This window comes from Amblyomma americanum, chromosome 4, assembly GCF_052857255.1.
Source record: "Amblyomma americanum isolate KBUSLIRL-KWMA chromosome 4, ASM5285725v1, whole genome shotgun sequence".
NCBI classification, from domain to species: domain Eukaryota; kingdom Metazoa; phylum Arthropoda; class Arachnida; order Ixodida; family Ixodidae; genus Amblyomma; species Amblyomma americanum.
The window spans coordinates 88,221,159-88,240,507 of record NC_135500.1 but is presented as its reverse complement, the minus strand read 5'-3'; the positions used below and the strand labels follow the sequence as shown (position 1 = coordinate 88,240,507).

At 45.4% G+C, this 19,349-nt stretch overlaps 1 protein-coding gene and 1 pseudogene across 2 annotated transcripts in view; both read left to right on the top strand.

Annotated features, from left to right (window-relative positions):
- LOC144128115 (uncharacterized) overlaps window positions 1-1,252 on the top strand; it is a 535,742-nt gene extending 534,490 nt beyond the window's left edge. The window contains exon 4 of the mRNA XM_077661200.1: window positions 1,087-1,252. Within this exon, the coding sequence (XP_077517326.1) occupies window positions 1,087-1,128 (42 nt within the window). The 3' untranslated portion in view covers window positions 1,129-1,252. The remainder of the gene's footprint in view (window positions 1-1,086) is intronic.
- A 6,153-nt stretch (window positions 1,253-7,405) lies between these two features.
- The window catches only part of LOC144129642 (uncharacterized), a 388,920-nt pseudogene continuing 376,976 nt past the window's right edge, over window positions 7,406-19,349 (top strand). The window contains exons 1-2 of the transcript XR_013313924.1: window positions 7,406-7,538; window positions 18,178-18,281. The product of XR_013313924.1 is annotated as an uncharacterized LOC144129642 (transcript). The remainder of the gene's footprint in view (window positions 7,539-18,177; window positions 18,282-19,349) is intronic.

Below are 19,349 nucleotides of genomic sequence, written 5' to 3'. Positions count from 1 at the left end.
CAACCGTCACTCAACTTATGTCTGTAATTCATATTTTTGCTGATAGCTTCAACCAGTTCAGGGCAAATTTACGTTATTTTCCTAGATTTTAAGAAAGCGTTCGACATTGTTCTACATGAAAAACTAATATGTAAGCTTGCGTTGGCTGGGGCTTCATACTTTCATAGTTAACTAAGTGTCTGCTTACGTTTCTAACCACGCACAGTTTTTGAGCATTGATAATCATTGTTCCGGCAAGCTCCCAGTCACCTCTGCCGTACCGCAGGGAAGTGTGCTGGGTCCTGGTGCAGTCCATAGGACATGAAGCTTAACATGAGATAAGTATTCAAGAAAGTAACCAAAAAAAGGAATAACCTATCATTTGCGTATAACCTTCCATCTCACCAGCTTGAGGAAGTGAACGAATACAAATACCTAGGTGTTACTCTAACCAATAATCTTAGCTGGAATAAACACATATCAAAACATATGTACACCATCTTTCAAAAAACTTCGCTTCCTCAGGCATAAATTAACAGCTGCCCCTGCTAGTGCAAAGCTCCTAGCCTACACGTACATCGTCAGACTTGGACTAGAGTACGCATGCACCGTCTGGGACCCTTACAGAAAACATAACATCGACATGTTGAAATGATCCAGCAAAAATCTGTTAGATTCATTTTTAACAAATACCGTTCCACTGACTCACCAATCGCTCTGATGGCGCAACACAACATACAGACACTGCAAACGCGAAGAAAAATTCAAAGGTTGAAGTTACGTTTCTTACTCAAAAATAAAAAACTTTCCATGAACCCTGATCCATTTTATTAAACCCAAAACAACGCGACTAACAATAAATCATCACCTGGACTCACTAACACCTTACAACGCTAGGGTCGTTGTTTTTAAATACTTATTCTTTCTGCGCACAAAAACACAATGGAATGAACTCCCGCCTGATCTACTAAACAACGTCAATGCCTTTGACAAAACTGCTTGTTGACATTTGCGGAGTCCTTGTTTCTTGTTGTCTGCCATTATTTATATTTGTTCTGCGATGTTATTTGCCATATTTCTTTTATGCCTTTTTGTCCCTCCGTCCAGGACCAATTTCCTGGAATTGTCCCCAAAAACCACCTCATCTAAAAACATTACAGACATCATACGAGCAGTGGGAGGCAGCCCTGACCAGCAGTGGTGTGGAGGACCAGTGTCCCATCATCAGACTGGTCCAGGCATCCGCCCAAGCCACCGGAGTCCTGAACTGAGGAGTCCGTCTACCTGACTCGTAGAACACTTCAATGAAATAATAAATGTGTTATCTCTCTCTCTCTCTCTAGGGTCTGCAGCATATTGTAAATAAATAAATAAATAAATAAATCTTTCGGTTCTTATTGCTAATCCTATATCACCCTTCATACCTGATATCTGTCATTTTGTTTTAATGGATGTGTATGTGTCATAAGGCACAAAACGAATGAGGTCGCTCACATATGAAGCACATATAAGTGGCTAGCAAGGGTTTGGACCAAGGTGAAAAACAACAAAAGATTGACGGACAACGTTGCTTATCTCAAAAGGAAGGGGGTTAGCGGGGAAGGGATAGAAGTCCTTAGATGGGTAGGCCTATAATACCCTCGCAGCCCTATCTAGGATCTTGTCCTTGAGATCACTTGCTGGGCTGCGTTGGGCAGCCTGAAACTGCTCCTTTGAATTAATACTCAGGGATTTTGTTGGAGGGTGACGAACACAGCCCCACATGATGTGGTCGAGGTTGGCTCTGGCCGCGCAGAAGTTACAAGCTGCGTAGTGATAGGCATCTGGGTTGATCAGGTCGCGGGTGGTAGGAGTAGTAAAGGTTCGAGTCTGAGGCTGATGCCACAGAATCTCGCGATGCCGAGAGGTTTTCATTTGGGCAAGGGCGGTATACAAGACGACCGAGGAGGTAATGGTGACATACGTCATGAAATGAGAGGAGGCGGCCCCACGCAGTAAGCGGGCCCACGTGGCTGGAGGCGGATTCCATAGGCGTGATACAGTGATACCTCGGGCGCAGGTGTGAGACACCTCGTTGCCAGCTAGGTCTTCTTGTGCGGGGGTCCAAAGAAGGGTCATAGATTGGGGTGGAGTGTGCTTCAAGATGAGGGACAGAGATGGACGGGACGTCCGACCCGCGTTGAAGTTGTGGATCGCTGATGTAGAATCCCTGACAGTGATGGTAATATCGGGAGTGGTCAGAGCCAGAGCGAGGGCCGCCTCTTCCGAAGCGGATTTATGTACGGTGGTAGCCGTATTAGGGTGGCCTGGAATCAACGGCGAAAAGTCTTAGGACAAGCCGAAGGAATATTTAGCCGTATCAGCATCCCTGGGCACTAGATAGGTTCTATTGAAGGGCTTGCCGCCCTGTTTGACGTCGTTGTTGTTGATGATCAGGGTGAATGTTATTGGGTCAACGGGATGCATAGGTGTTGGTGAATATGTTAGGGGATAGTGTCCTTGGACTGAGTAGTCCATATAAAGTGGACGGGTGGGGACTGATGCATATGCCGACCAGTTGTGGTATGGGCAACACGGCCATATTGTGAGGCGAGATGAGCCTCTACAATGTCAGAGAGGGTGTTCAGGATGCCGGTTTGAAGACGACGCTCAGCGGATGCATTAGAGGTAACACCAAGAGCGTATTTACTGACGCCAAGAAAAAAGAACGTTCACGGCGTCACATTCTGCACCGGAAAAGTGAAGGTACGGTAGAGAATGCGTAAGTTTGCTAAGGACAAAGGCCTGGGCCAGACGACGAAGTTTCGAATCACGGAGACCTCCGTGCCTGTTTGACAAGCGCCCTATGAGGCGGAGGGTGCGATCGACAACCGTACGATGGTTTCGAAGAGTATGAATGTTCAGCCTGTCTGGAATGAATAATGACGGTGTGAGGGAAGTAGGAGTGGTTCAGATTTGCTAGCGGAACAGCGTTGTTTCATGGCAGCAGCAAGTTCCACTGGTATGTTTGTATCTATTTGGAGGATATCACTGATGTGACCATCAAAGCCTCCGGATACGCAGAGCGTAATGTCATCGGCGTAGAGAAAGAAATTGAGAGATGTGATGGAACGAAGGGAAGTCGGTGTGGACGGCATAGCCAGATTAAAGAGGAATGGCGAAAGGACAGGTCTTTTGGAGAGTGCCGAAACTTCCCCGTGTTTAAGAAGGGGATTGCTAAGAATCAAGGAAGAAGAAAACCCAAAAGAAATGAAAACCCATTTGCCAATATGATGATAGGCCACGAGAACTGCCTACTGGCAGAGGCTGAATAAATTTAACGTTGAGCAGGTCGTCAGTGGGTAGCTAGGAAAAAGGGCATCAGACAAATGTAAAGCTCTGTGAAGTGGAAGAATTTAAATAGAACTAAAACTATCAATTTTCCTCGGGTTGATGAAGAGGACATTTGGTGGTGAACAATCGCTAAAAAGGCAGTAAAAGCTTCAGTCAACATAGGAACCACTGCAGGAAACCTAGTAAAGTACTGTGTGAAAATGTATGAAAAATAAGAAAAAAGAGGCGTATGAAGCTGCTCTGTTTTGTCACATTCACATTGGTATTTTACGGTGCAAACGTACGCAGCTGTAGGTGACCCGCACAGTCTCCTGAAGGTACTTGAAATGTGTCCTCACCACACTGACTTTGGAAGTGGGAACTCATTTGACGAAGAAACTGAACCCCACAAATACTTCGATCGGGAAAAGTCAACGGCATAGTCTCTCTGTTGGCCTATTTCTTCAGCACTCCATGTTCCTCGCCTACGTGGTTCATATAGCGCTTCTTAAACTTTCTGTGCGCTTAATGTTCTGAGCGGAAGACCCCTTACATACCACGGGTTTGAAAAACTGTACAGAGCTTTCTATTTCACATTGTCATTGGAGAGTGCATAATGAGGCGATACCAGGAATCTAAATAGTGCGTTGAGTACACCAACGTTTTCTATATAAGCAAGTAAAAATTTCATTGCACGTATATATCGGTGGCGTAAAGCAGGCTAAAGGACCTAATACACAGTCCAATGTTAGTGACACTTATGTTATCCACTGATGTGACAGGGAAAGGTCTCCCTCCATCCAACGGCTCCCACCGTTTTAACCATCGCCATAGCTTCTTTCACGAACTGCGTCGATTCCTGGGCCAGCTACCTCGTCCCCCGTTGGCTTTGCGCACTTTCTGGTGTCACTGGTTACCATGGCTATACCTGAACCGTTGTTGCGTCATGTGTTCGTTATGCCGGTCGAGTGAGAGTTAAGGAGTGTTTTTTTCTTTTTTTTGTGCTAGCGGTCATTGAAAGGACTCACAATGCTTGAGACCCGCACAATTAGGGCAAATATTGCTACCCGGGAACGTTTCTAAAGTGGCGTGGACTGTGAACTCACCCTGCAGTTATTTGGTCACTGCTTCTGACAAACCAGTTATCCTGTTTGGTTTCGCAGAACAGTTGGCGCATGATGGGAACCAATTTTAACTGAATTCTTTCTCTGTTTCATCATTAATTAGCAAGAGCAGTAAGATCTTGCACTTGAAAGTAGCTTATTTTATTTGTCAAAGAGGCATTATACAGTTTATCGGAGTTAACAATGATTGTTAGGTCGCCTGTTTGATTCCACAAAGGCAGCATGTCCCATCCGCGAGACAAACCAAATAACATTTTAATTCCAGGGAATGCAACTAGCATAGACGTGCTGCGTTTCTTAACAAGGATTGTTTCTATTTTAGTTCAAGTAACTTCACCATTGACGGGAAGGATCTCGGCAAGAAAACAGGCCCCCCAAAATATGATCGCCCTTCTTCCAGCATTAAATAACTGCAGCAGATTAAAATGTTGACCAGTATCACGACCAATGCTGAAGTGTCACAACACTTAGAGGAAGGTGCACATCTACCAGTTGAAATGCAGCCGTGCGCAGACGAAGAGGAGGAAGTTACAACCACTTATTTCCCCCTGGCAGGCTTGTTTCTGGCCTAATCCTTTAGGATGACGATAGTGGCTGACCGCCCCAATCCGCTACGTTTCGCCGGTCTAGTGTACGGAAAATCATGGTGCTCCTTATACTGTTAACTGCCTTATACGATTACCGAGCGTCGTGCTGTTAACGTTCTTCATCAACCGCGGAGATCATCTCACCGGGCTTAACGGTCTCCTTCGAACGTTAACTAGCACTTGCGGGGGTACGTGGAAACCCTCCGCTGCTCCGCGTTTCTTAATCGAGGCGTGTGAAAAAATTGTCGATGGCCTAGCTCTTTTAGGAAAGGATATACGTAGCGAGAGCGCGGCGACATCTGGTCCGGAACAGTTAATATAAGAAAGGCGCGCATTCACTACATGCGCCTTTATTTGGGTCTAAACCTAGAGCCGTCGTGGCGGAGCGGCAGCGTCTCCGCCTCAAAGCCCAAAGGCCCTGGTTCGACTCCCATCTTTGACACAGGTTTTCTTCATTCAGTGAGTGCGCGGGTGTCAGTGGCTTGCGCCGCCGACCAGGTGGCTGCTCACGTGTCCATCACTTGGTGCGGAGCAGCTGCCGGCGCCGCGGTTGGTCACGTGCGCAGTTACATGGTTAGTCATGTGGTGCAGTGCGACCACCGTGGGAATGCGAGCTCGGCGACATTGCGAGTTCATGGCAAATGTAGCTTTCGCTACAGTGGTGAGGATACCTGTATTTTAGTTCGTGTGTTTATTCTACCTTACAAGTTCTTTGTTTTCAGTAAGTAATGGTGAATTAACGAAGGAAAACTACATTGCCTACCGCGAAGGAGGCCCCAAATCCCCGGTCCCGGCACGCAGTCTTGGGACATGGGAAGGGGATGCTCCGCAGACTAAGATCCATTGTTTCTTCACAGACTCAGCCGCCAGGTGGGTGGCTTGCTGCTGGATGGCGGGGTCCTCGTTCCGCAGCGAATCTTCTCGGGGATCTCTAGTGTTGATGTTTAAGCCGGCGCCCGGAGAATCGGCGCATTCCCAAATTATGTGATGAGGAGTGCCCCTTTCACCGAAGTTTTTACATATTGAATCTTTTTTGTCTTCAGTCTGTGTCAGCTAGATCCAGACTGGGCAGATGTTTTTCTATCTTGTAACCGCCTCCAAATCGTGCCGAACTATTGGAGAGAGACTGATCTTGGGGTTGGAAATATCCTTCTATGTATTTTATAGTTTTCGGTAAGTTCGTGGTATGTAATAATGCAATCTTTTACTCCCTTGCACCCGGGCTGTTCTACGGCAGCTCGGAAGTAGAGATCTCGAGCGAGCTCGTGCGCAACCTCGTTAATGATATAATAATTGGTTTTGGGGGAAAGGAAATGGCGCGGTATCTGTCTCAAATATCGTCGGACACCTGAACCGCACCGCAAGAGAAGGGATAAAGGAGGGAGTTAAGGAAGAGAGGAAGAAGAGGTGCCGTAGTGGAGAGCTCCGGAATAATTTAGACCACTTGGGGATCTTTAACGTGCACTGACATCACACAGCACACGGGCGCCTTAACGTTTTTCCTCCATAAAAACGCTGCCACCGCGGTCGGGTTCGAACCCGGGAACTCCGGATCAGTAGTCGAGCGCCCAAACCACTGAGCCACCGCGGCAGGTCACAACCTCGTTCCAGGAACAGATTCCTGCGCAAGTACCAATTTGATGGATATTTTTCGATCAATTTTGTTTGTTGAGAGGATGTGTTTGGCTTCCTCTGAAATTCTACCTTTCGGAGAATTCCGAAAGGCTGCTTTGTGGCCGCTAATTATTATGTATCCTCAGGTGCGACGCCTTCGAGTGATATTTAATGAGGATGTTTAAGGAAATGGGATCCATCACTACGCCCGCGTGTCACTTTATTCCTTTAACAACTCAGTGAGTTGTTTCCAAACAAACGCCATCTCACTCTGTGATCGTGCTATTCAAGTCGTGCTGAAAAACCCTTTCGTTTCCCAGCAAAAACGAAAGCCTAAGTAATCTCCCTTCTGACCCTGTCTTTGCATGTTGTCAGTACACAAGTTTTTTCCAAATCAGGTTTCAAAACCTGTCTATATGTTGACAGTTGTCATGTTTTGTCCTCGTAACCACTCATCGAAGTGAATCCATACAGCAGTTGAACTTGGGTTTCAGTTTGGGTTGCATACTCATCGTTCATCGCTACTCTCCCAGCATAACAAGCCATGCCACTCGCCCGCTCTTCGCTGGAATTAGCGACGAGTTCTGACACCGTCTCCATTTCTTGGATAGCCCTCCCTTACGGTGCGGTTCGGGCGTCCACCGAGATATGCGAGACAGCTACTGCGCCATTTCCTTTCCTCAAAACAATTTATCATTTTTCATTGCTGTCTCATAGCACCTGACTCCACAGGCATGACGACAATGCTACTGGAGCCGAAACAGCTGTAAGAACAGAACGCTCAGATGACAGATGGCAAGGACGGCATTTATATGTAGCCTTTAGCATGTTTCGGAATATATTGCCTAGAGAAAGCAGCGCCAGACGTTGTGGCGGTTGTGCTTGTTGCTTGGGTTCAGGTTCGCCGTGGTTTCCGGGCAATGTGAGTGAAATGCATTTAAGAGTTATTGCTATTATGTTTAATTGTCTGCCATTTGTAATGCATATATTATGTTAAAAATACGGTATATATGACCTCACGTTCGGCTGCCTTATCACAGCATTTAGGAAACGAGTGCTTAGTGCGCTTTAAGCAGGATCGTCGAACTGAACATCCATTGTTTAGATAGAAGTCTGCGCCTCGCGCTTTGTTACTCATTATGCTATTAAAATACTGTAGGTCACACAGAAGGCCTTAGCATTTATTGCCGAGAGAACCTTGAACGGCACCAACTTGCAGCGCGTTCGCTACTTTCAACATTCCGATGTATTGATATCTCCTGTTCGTAAAACTTCCCTGTTGCTATCGCGTTAGCGAGAGATTCTTGTCATTTTAATGTTAATTGTGACTGCACAAACAATGCAGAGCCATACCCACCATCTTATCGCGATGTCTCAAAGCGCCTGCTTGCTTAGTAGGGTGCAGCTACGGCATCATTCGTAGGCGTCCTGAACTTAGAAAAGCAATCTCTGTTGAGCACATGCGGCTGCAGTCTGCTGCGCAAAGCAGTGATCTCGTTGTGCGCTGGCACTCTGTCACCGGTCGATGAAGACGATCATGTGAGTCTCTATCGTGAACTGAGCTGCTTGACGGAGATGGCATTTGTGTAGTGGGATTGCTGTGAAGAAGGAAATTATTTTATTTAGGAACGAAGAGCTATGCTCTAAGAATTCTTATCTCAAAAGTGCAAAAAAGGTGAATACCAGTAAATCTCTTATTATATAGTGGCCCCACAGTTCATATCATTTTTGGAGCAATCACACAGTTGAACTACCTGCACTAGAGAATAGGCAGAATTAAAAAGTGCAAACCAACCGGAACAATTGAAGTAACGCATTCCAGTTATTTTTACCGGCCATATGCTGCTTCAGCCCAATCCTTAAAAAAAAATTCTAGCGGGAAGGTAGAGAAGAGTTGTTTTCTGCACTTTTTGAGAACCATGCTTCTGACCGAGGGCATAGACAGATTTCACCGAGCGCCACGTAAGTCAGTGCTTGTACACAAATCGTGGCGCATCATAACTCTTAGAAATAATTTTTGCCGTCAGAGTAACTGCGTCGGTAACGCAGAATGAGAAACGTGTCAACCAGTTGCAGAGAACTAAGTGGAGTGACTGTATTTGAAACTGTTGAGGACGTAAAACTCTGTCCTGAGACGACACATAAAAAAAACACAGACATTCAACTGGAGTTTATTAGAAAACCAGAGTAATCATCCCCATGTCCAACGTGCACAGGCAACCATTACAGTCAAAGGCGGTACCGATATAAAGTGGAGCCGAGCCGAGCCGAGAAAGTCAAACTCCTTACCGAACACATGAATTGAAAGCAGGATATCGCACGTGTCTGGGCCGTATATAACTAAGTCAAAGATTATCCCAATATCTGAAGCAGTTTTTTACTTTTATTGCCCAGTTATATTCACCTCACGAGACAGCGGTATGAAATCGCCTTCCTATGCCGATGTAGGAGCAAATTAATTGAGTATCCCGTTTGGTCTGTATAAACCATCCTTGACCTTGGCGAAATATAGGACAATCCGCATGTACTGCGCGGCTCACACTTTCGTGGTTGTTGGAACAGCGAACTTTGCTGACCTGTACGTGCCAGCCGGCGTTTATGGATGCAAGTGAACTTGGAACAGGGTCAAGCTGGTGGAGGCTGGAATACATCCGTTGGGGACTCTTACCCAGATACGTCGGCTAAACACCCGGTCGTTTTTATTCTCTTGTTCCAGTACTAGGGACCTCTAGCAGTTTTCCAGCGCCATGTCTAATTACAGAAAGGATTTTGTTAAGGCGAAAGGAATGAAAACTTCCGCTTTTGTTAGTGGTGGATGAGCGCTTTTGGACCGTCAGCAAACCTGCTTTCTTATTTCTCTGTCACCATCCTATTGTTGCTACCACTCTACGCTGTAAATGAATGTCTCTAGTTGTAAGACTTCCTTACGTAGTCTTTCTCAGAGATAGCGACTTACGTTAATTTACTTTACTTTTAAATGTGTACGCTCCCAAAGGGCTCACATCTTTTTTGGGCCCGTAGATAACGCTGCTTTCCTCAAGCAAATTCCTTTTTAACTCACCCGGCGACTTTTATACCGATTGCGGTGCAGCATTTGAATGGAGGAGAAATGAAAAAGCAGCCGGTGGATGTGCCTTGTCAGTTCACGTTAACAGCCTCGAGCTGTCTCTAACAGTGAATCTTCCTTACTTCTTCCTTTGCAGTTCTCATTTACCCACACTTCAAGACGCGGTTCTGTGACTGCGCTCAGATTGAGAGTCACTGCTATTTTCCTTAGCCTAATAGACATTAAAAGTTATTATTCCCCATAACGCGACCATGATGCGCGGTTGTGCAGATCGTAAATGCCCTACAACCTTTCCTACACAGTTCGCTCCTTGTGCATCTTTCGGACTAAGACGTTCAAGCCATCCGCAACCATGTTCCGCGTTTTTTGTGCTTTCTAAGTTTGATCTTCGTTTCTTTTATTGTTATGTTCGTTATGTCTCCTATCACTTTGAAGAAGGTTCGCCATAACGTCACCTCTGGGCATATCCGCCATAGCTTCCTCCAACCGGTGCATCGTTCATGTGCTCCGTGTACGCTTGCTTCCTTAAATCTGACCTGCACTTGCCTGCAGCTTCGCAATATTCCTCGTGTGCCCTGTAAACCGGCTTTACCCAAGCCCACAGCGCCGCTGTTTGTTTTGTTTTTGTCTATTATCACGCTAGCCTACAATCGCATGTGATTACGTCTATGCGTGCTTCAAGCATGTGAACAGTACTGCAGCCGGATGCAGCTTGTAGTTCGCTACCCGTATAGTCTCTACTTTACTACTCTCCTCTTTCGCAATCTTGCCCTCACTTCACCCTCGCTGTGGTTTCTTCGAGTAGCCCGTTCGCACAGCATGTGCTCTAAGTAGTGATAGGAGGGTTCGTTAAGAAAGTCAACTTTGAAGTGATACCGGCGTGATTCAGCGTCGTTAGGCAAAATGCAAAATTAGGCGTCATAGAACTTGGTTTTCACTGCGGCTTAGGTTCAAGGCTCGATTTTCAGATCCAGAAATATTCACACAAGGATCGGGAAGATTTTTGAGTGGGGAACTTAGTTTTGACGCAATAAAACTGGACAGAACAGTTACGTTCCGTGTTAACGGTGTGATGTATTACCGTTGATTGGTTAGTGCCCATATACGTGGAATTGGTCATTCCCTACTTTAGAATAATAGAACGCAAGGAATCCTCATAGTATTCCTGGCGCAGTGTTGCAGCGGTTAAGCGATGCGCCACAGCCCGGTGATGGGCGGTGCTGCCAGCGGTAGGTGTCTTGAGACACAACTTGCTCTTCCCAAGCAACCTTCCGCGACGAATCACAAATTCAACTGCCGCCTGCCAGGGTCGGCAGTTTGCACGCAATCCGGTGAGCAGTTTGTGATGACGTCACAAGGTCAAGTGACCAAGGCGACCCACCTGCCTGCTCTGGGGGCCACCTGCCAGAGTCATGCTCCTGATTTTCCGCCCACAACACCGATGCCGACGAGGCCGACACCGGATTTTCTTGGGAACGGGGCCTTCAAAGCTGTCGCATGAGAAGCCGGGTACTGTTCGGTATTAATATACATAATCAACCACAACTAGAGGGGACACTTATGCTCCACCTTCATGGTATGACGCGATAGTGTTAACTATCCCCTCAGCGGCCTAGGGTCCTCCTTCGTTAGACTTCGCAGACAAGTATAATGTTTTTTTTTTACGATTACATAGCTCCAAATGTACATTTAAGAGTACAAAACGATAGCAATACAGATCCCTCCGACGCAAGTATTCCTCTGTTGCCTAGGTTCTCCCTACATGCCGACACATGCGGAATTGGTCATTCCCTGCTTTAGACTCACTGATCGCAGAGAGTTCTCATTCCACTCCTGGAGCAGTGATAAGCTTGGACTGGTTTGTGTGCAAGGGAGCATATGGGGAATTCTGCTTTTCTTTCCGGAAAACTTTATAGCCCCTAACGATCATGTGCCGTGATGACAAAGTGTGATTCCCTCCAAACTGAAATGTGTGCATTGGACCGAGAAAATAAGTTACATTAGAGTAAGTTGTTCTCCTAGTCACTTATTTCGGTTACTTAAGTTCTTGCAGCTTCGCAGTGTTGTTAATTTCGTAATAAGGGGCCGCCGAGATGGCACAGTGATTTTGATGATCGGCAGGTGACCCGAAAGACGCGGGTTCGATTCCGGCCATGGGGGTCAAATTTCGAGAGAGGAAAAATTGTAAACGCCTGTGTACTGTTCGATGTCAGTGCGCGTCAAAAAATCTCAGGTGGTCGAAATTTCCGGAGCCCTTCAGTACGGCGTCGCTCATAGCCTGAGCCGATTTGGGACGTTAAACCCCCAGAAAGCAAACCAATTTCTTAGAAAAGCAAGTAAAGTGTGGTTGCGCGGCCTCAGCGTTTTGCCTTGAATAATGCTGGAATGGGATCTCCCATACGCAGCTTTCAAGTTTTTCTATTTTGATTTTATGGCAAACACTATCTACTAAGCTCTTCAATGAACTTTGAAATTTAAACAGATATATGCTATCGTGTTTGCCTGTGATCATTAGGTTCTACAGCATTGCGAAGGACTACGTACGACGTAGCCAGACGAAATTTGATCACAGTCTTATGCGAAGCAACAGAGGTTCAGTAAATGTATGCGCCAAGAGTGCACGGCTTTTTTATTCTTTTGTATTTTACATGAGCCACGGCCGAGACAAAGTAGCAAAAAGGCTCTCGTCAGACCGTCCTTTATCGCCCTATGCTTAGCAGCTGATGGCTCGGTCGAAAGAGGGGGCGATAGATAGAAGCCCTCGGCTTTTAACCTTTCGCACTACAAGCGCACTTTATAGGATACCTTATCAGCGGTGTCCTATCAGACGTGACATTCCTCTCCTCTAAGTTGCACACAGCTAGCTCTAATTTAGAGTTCGGCTTGAAATCTCTCGAGTGGATGCGGATTTCGAGTGGGGTAGCGTCTTGACCCGCGTATATGAGTTGCTTTAGGTTAGCCCAAAGTACTCTTGGGCGGTGATGACCTGATCAGTGTCCGTGCGCTACCACTTGCGGTAAAGGCCATGAACTCGGGGGCACCAACTTCGCCAATTAGTCCACTAACAGGAGGGGCTCCAAGTGCAGAAGTTATTCGTATGTGGTCTTTGCGGCGACACCAATTCAAGGCGCCCGGGGGTGCGATTGCACGAATTTCGAAAGAGACATGTCCTATTTGCCCAGGAATCACAGCATGGACCCACTATGGCTTTGCGCAGTAAATGCGCGCCAATGCCCTGTCATCCAGTAAGAAGTGACACTCGCAACACGTTAGAATTTGTGCTTGCATGAACCCTTAGGTGTCTACTCTTTTCCCCAGCGCAAGTTTCGCGCCATCGAGACGGCTACGCCTTTAAAAACAAGCGGCTTATTATACATACGTGGTAGATTGAGGTGAGTTGCGATAAGGCAGCTTATTCGTGATAAGCGACAAGGCAGCAGTATATTCGTGAAGGGGCTAGCTTCCCTTAACATCCGAACAATAGAGCACCTTTATTGAGGGCACCTTTCAGAGCAACAATAAAGGATGATTCTAAGTCGATGTGCACACAACGTCACGAACACAGGTGAAGCAGCGTTCCTCTTGACAAATACCGCAAAATCTAATGGGACGTTCCAAGTCTGCCTTAAGGATAATCCACTATACGTAACTTCACCCTGGTTTCTTGCTGCGCACGATGCAAGAGCGGCCGTCGTGAGATTTGTCCAGGACTGCACTGCAGATTGTTCAGAGTTCTGCGCACGTCGGAGTTTTAGCCGAGTTCGCGCGATGGCAGTCAGTAAAAAAGAAGACAGTGTGGAACGCGCAAAACCAGCAGACAATAAAACATCGAAGTAAACCCACGTAAATCAACACAAGAACCACCCCCCCCCGCCGCATGCCTGTTCTACACTTCAAACACTGCACACTGCGCAGTGCAAGGCGCCACCACCGCGTGGTGTTAGTAATGCAATGTTGTACATTGTGATATTGCCATGTCTCCGCAGTCTATCTATACACTATCCGGAAGCCGTTGGCGACGGCCTTTTTGGCCGCGTCAAGAGCGCGGCTTCTTTTTCGGTCATTATCGGTGTATCCCCAATTGAAGGCTAACAATTCACAAGCGATGCAATCTTGTTCCATCCCATCGCCTATTACGAATATTTTAAGGAATATCACCCAGTATTTATAACGCCTTATTCATTTAATAATTTTCTCTTTGTGAATGCAATGAACCTTTGATTAAGTGCGTAGCCTGATGCTTTTGCACTTTTTGCCGCGAGTGGTGACAGTTAGCCCACAGATTGTACGGCGAGAGGTTATTATTACTCAGCCCCACTCCTATTTGCGCATGCACACAGTTGCTATAGTTACGGAGATTCGGCTTGACATTTGTCTGTTTCTTTTTTTTTTATTGCGACAGTGTGCCTGCTGGCAAGGAGTAATATTTTCAAATATAGGTTTGCATTGAACTCTCGAAGAAATTCCTGTAACATCAGGTGGTGTGGCCCAAATGCATTGTTCTACATCTCGTGGACGGCATGGGGGCAGTCCGCACAGGAGCAGGTATTTCTGCCTGTTAGGACGCAAATAGGTGCAGGTCCAAAGCAAGTGTTTAGTGTCCGCCTCGCAGACAGCAGAAGGACAGAAGGGACAGGAGTCACCCAAAGGGGCATGATACTGTGCCGGCCACGACCAGGATACAGGGGGGCGGGGGGCGACACAGAGGCGCAAGCTTCGAAGCAAGACCTCTTCCCAGCGTGCAAGTCCGCCAGGGAGGTCAGTGCCACATGGTGGGAGAAGTGCTTGCTTGGCGCCTCGGAGGTTTTCTTTTTTTGAAGGAGTATTGTCAACAGAGAGCTTGGGGCCGCTTGAAGGGGACGTGGAGGATTTGATTCGTGACTTGCTCCATCCACCAAAGCTTATGTGGGCTGGGCATCTCGACGAAACGATCGTACACATAATGTGAGGGAGAGTTTTTCAATTATGTCCTTATTTAGCTGTGCCAATAAGTCGGTGTTCAGAAGAACTTTGGCCTTTTTCAAGTTTAAAACTCAACTTGGGTTTCAGACGTTGTGTTATACCATGGCGTGACTTTTAAATGCTTTTTGTTGAAACGACGTGGAGGTAGAAAAATGTAGCCTGCGTGCCGTCAGAACTAGGCTCCTGTAATAAGCTTTAAATATGAATGGCGCGAATCTGATACTACTGCATTTGTGCTTGCTGTTTTCTATCTAATATTTCATTTGGAGTTCTTAGAGTATTACATAATTTGCAAGAGACTTTGTATGTTGTATGTTTGCCATATATGCCATGTGCGGGGGGGGGGGGGGGGGCGGGTGGGTCGGGTTTCATTCAAGCGAAAATACTCTGCATTTGGCTGAGCCTACACCCATCATAATGGGGCAAGCAAAACAAAAAATGAAAATCCTAAAATAGAAATGAATCATCCGCTTATTCTTCTTTCGAGTATTTTATACTGTTTCCAATACTTCCGTCAAAAAGCCAGTTTTTTACTTTGCCTACCGCAATTCAATATTTTTGCAAATCTGACATCTCATGTTGTAGCGTTCCATACTTTCCACATTGAGTGAAAACATATTCTTGCGTATCATTCTCCGTTTTGCCGACGCTTCCTGGTAGCCAAATGCATTTATTGCACTCCATTTTAGACACCTTCATTGCCTTTGATACCTCCGCTTTGATTTTAACGTAAGCTCCGACCGGTCTCACACTCATCATGTCGGGGACAGGCAATGGAGAAAGGAAGTCAGAGAAGACATACTACGTATCTAGAGGAAAATGGTTACATGGTGAACAATATGTTTGGCTTTAGAGAACACTTATTGACACAAGATGTATTGTTAAGTCTTATAAAAAAATTAATGATCTAAACGGCAAATACATTACGGAAGCTATATTAGGGCTAGAATTTAAGAGTGAATTCGACCATGTAAAATATTAAAAAGTCTTAGAAAACCTACGCAAACCTCCGTGTGAAGAAAGCACAATTAATTACATCAGGGACTTTTTACAACATATAGAAGCCCACATTGGAATTGCTGATATTAGTTCTAGCCAATCCATATGGGCACGAGGGGCACGCCGCAAGGAGCAATTCCTTCCCCTCCTGTCTTTAACCTTGCTCACAAGCAATTAGGGGTTAAACTTGAAGTGTAAGGGGGACTTCTGAACGCAATGTAAGCAGCCGATATCACAGTTCGAACAAGCATGGGTTATTTAGGAAGAATTTACGAGGTACTCAAGAAGCAGCCACCATTACTCAAAATTATGCAGAGGAGTGCAGCTTACGTTTCTCTCTAGAAAAATAAGAACTTCTTATAGTAAGAAGAAAAGGGACGTTACACCAGTATAAATCAATTTACACAGTGTTCTTCTTCTCCAGTTGGAGTCGGGGCGAATTCTTGGATTACAATTCAGTAGTAAGGGAGGGAATGCAGGGCGGTTAATGTCCGCACACATGCGAAAAAATCAATTCAAATGATCTCTCGCAGAACCGCATAATTACGAAAAGAAGAATAATGAAAAAATATTCTCATTTAAAGCCTAGTTGCACTTTTTTATAATGAGTAGAATGCTTTTAATTGAGAAAGTGCGGTTTAAATAGCTCTGTTGTCTGAACGCACCGAGCGGTGACGCGCGCGAAACAAGAGAAGGATTAGACGTGACGCAACTACCAACTTAAATTTTATTTGAAAAATAACATACAATGCAAAATGACAGCCATCACTTAGCTTCCTGTCACTTTTTTCTAATAACAACTGCTCGAGCTGTGTCCCAACCAACGCCATCTCAGTCGTCTATATCACTATTCAAGGTGTGCTGAGAGAGCCTTAGCCTGTTTGAGCGATAAAAAAGGCCCTAAGATCTCCCTGCCGACCCTGCCTTTGTTCCTGAGCAGTAAACAAGCTTTTCACGAAATGTGGTTTGCTTCTTCAAAGGTTCACAACTTTTGGAATGATCTATAAACACACAAGGCGCGCTGATGTTTCCCAAGTTTTATAATCGGTCCTGCAATCTAACATTCAGGTAGCGACCAGTTTGACCTAGACAGCTGGCGCCGCAAGACAAAGGAATGCAACAGATAACTTCCCTTTGGCAACAGACTAATGATTGTTTATGCTGTCGACCACAAGAACGGCGACTGTCATGCGTTTCGATTCCCGTCCCAACACATCAGACCCATAACTAAGTAATGGGACTATCTTATAAAAGGTCTACAGAACGGCTCATACATTGGGGGTGCATAATACGTTAACCAAACTCACAAAAGCTCGTTGAACGAGTAATAACGGTAGATAAGAGGACTACAACGAGCCATAGGGTGTTAGATGACTCGGGAATTGAACAACTCTACCACACCGGTACAGAGACAAACTATTCCAAAAGAGCAGAGATCGTTGTTTCGGATTGCTCCTCTCTATAGAGACATGCATTCGGAGCATCACTAAGCAAGCAGGACTGCCAGAGCCAAGGAAATGCATCGGAGATACAATAACTCTGGAGATTCGTCTTAACGTAGATATCTTTTCAGATCCCGAGGGTCACATTAAAAAGAATTTTAGAGATATTGGCAAACCACCAGGGACACGTAGTCATTTCATTATTTGTCATGCCAGTAGAAAGTGCAGAGATAGAAGAGGAAGCGATTTTGCTGGCGGTCTCACATCGTGTATCAGAATACATCAACGCAGATTTGCAGTATACAGAAAATATATTTGTGGCAGATTTGCACCGCTGCCTTGCACAATCCTGCAATAATACAGAGCTTGAAAATCCAACAAACAGTTGATTTTGATAACAGACAACCATGGAGTAGAGGAAAACGAGCTTGCACATGCCACTGCTCGTGCATTTCTCCCCTCATCCCTCCACCTGCCTCCCTGTACAGGTGACTCGTATCAGCCTTTGATAACCTATGCCGGAATACCATAACACCTCCGTCTAACGAGGGAAAGCTAAAAAAGCCAAAGAATGTCATCTCAGACAACAGCAAACTATGTCATTCAACAATCCAGCTAAACTTCCACAATATAATTTAAGAAGCTTTGTACTCATAGCGTAATTCATGTGGCTAATACGGATACCTATACCATACGATATGAGCCTGTTTGGCTAACAATTCTGTAGATTTAAAAACTCAGCCAACGTAAGAGGGATGAGAGGTAGTTCTCCTGGACCACTCGGACCTCGATGACGAACAAGAACACGGAAGACCGCCCTGGGTAACGAAATTCTGCACTGAGGACCCAACCACCTTCCCATAACTCCCACTCCGATTTTTTTTTAAATAAAAATTTTTATCATCAACGTCGAGCGATGTTCATTAGAACATATCAGCATGTGTACGAGTCTCAACAAAAGACTGCAGCGCCTACATTGCAAAGACAAAGCAAACTATGATTTTACACACTACGAAATCGTGCAACATGAAAATGGAAGCTTGAGCCGTCCTCACAACTTATGGCTTTGTTGCTATTTGTGTGCTCCGCAGGGCTCACCATGCAAGTGGCCGTGGCCAGCAAAATACTCCAGGAGACCTAGGAGCGGTCACTCAAAATGACTTCAGTAGAAATGTGGCAAGGTGTTTTAAATATGGTGAGTTGGGATTCATTATTTCTGCAATAATCAAGAATCTTAGAAAAAGACTTGAATTTCAGCGGAACAGATATAGATGTCACGCAGCACGTTCTTTAAAAATCAGAGTTGACGCTATTAAAAACCACTGGGCTCTAAAATGTGTGACAATTATGCGTTTTACTGGGAGTGGACCGCTGCTATGTGTGAAAAATAGTGGAAGTATTTAAACACCAAGCTTGCTCTGATATGGTTGGGGTGCACAATGTCAGATATTCGCGGTGGAAAAAGGCGGAAGCCGTTGTTATAAAAAATAAGTACAAGTCTGGCATCAAATTTTAAAACAACTGCTCGAAGAAAACGTCTGCGCTTATCCGCGAGAAATTATTCAAGTAGTTTATAGCCATGCCAAAAGATGAGGTGGGTTTCGCTTTCGTGAATCCTATTGATGCATGAATGCAGTGTGTCGACACCACGCAAGAGAATGCGGGACGTTTCCTAACCCCAGTATTGGTTGAACAGACGTAGCATGATTATCTTCATGTTCTTGCTTGTACGCTGGTAATCCTTTTTGTATGTCGCATCAGTTCGTTGCTTTTTTTTGCTTCTCCAAATGCTCTCTCAAAGTGGTTGGTTTTATTGCAGAATCTTCTCGTTTTTATTGACCCTCATTATGCTTTCGGCCCTTTGTGGGCGTGCATTATTGAGAGAACTGAGTTTCAAAAATTCTAGTGCCGTTCAGTTCACACGCGTGGCGCCAAGAACAATACGAATTCAGTAAGGACGTTTCAGAAATGAAAAGGGTATAGCCAAGCCTCATGGCCCTTGCGCAGAAAAGTGCATTGACAAAGCATAGTTTGCATGTTAAAGCAGCCGGTCATGGCCACACCTGTACTTAATTTTCAGCCTTTTCTAGCTCTTAAAAGCTCAGATTTTACTGAAAGCAGGGTTTTGTCCTTGAAGAGTGGTAAACTATCGATTCAGGTAGATTACAATTTTGCCTAATTGCCCCTTTAAGAAACGAATTCAAGAAGTTCTACTCTTCCAATGAAATCGGAGAAAAAAACGACGGAGATAAAACTTTAACAG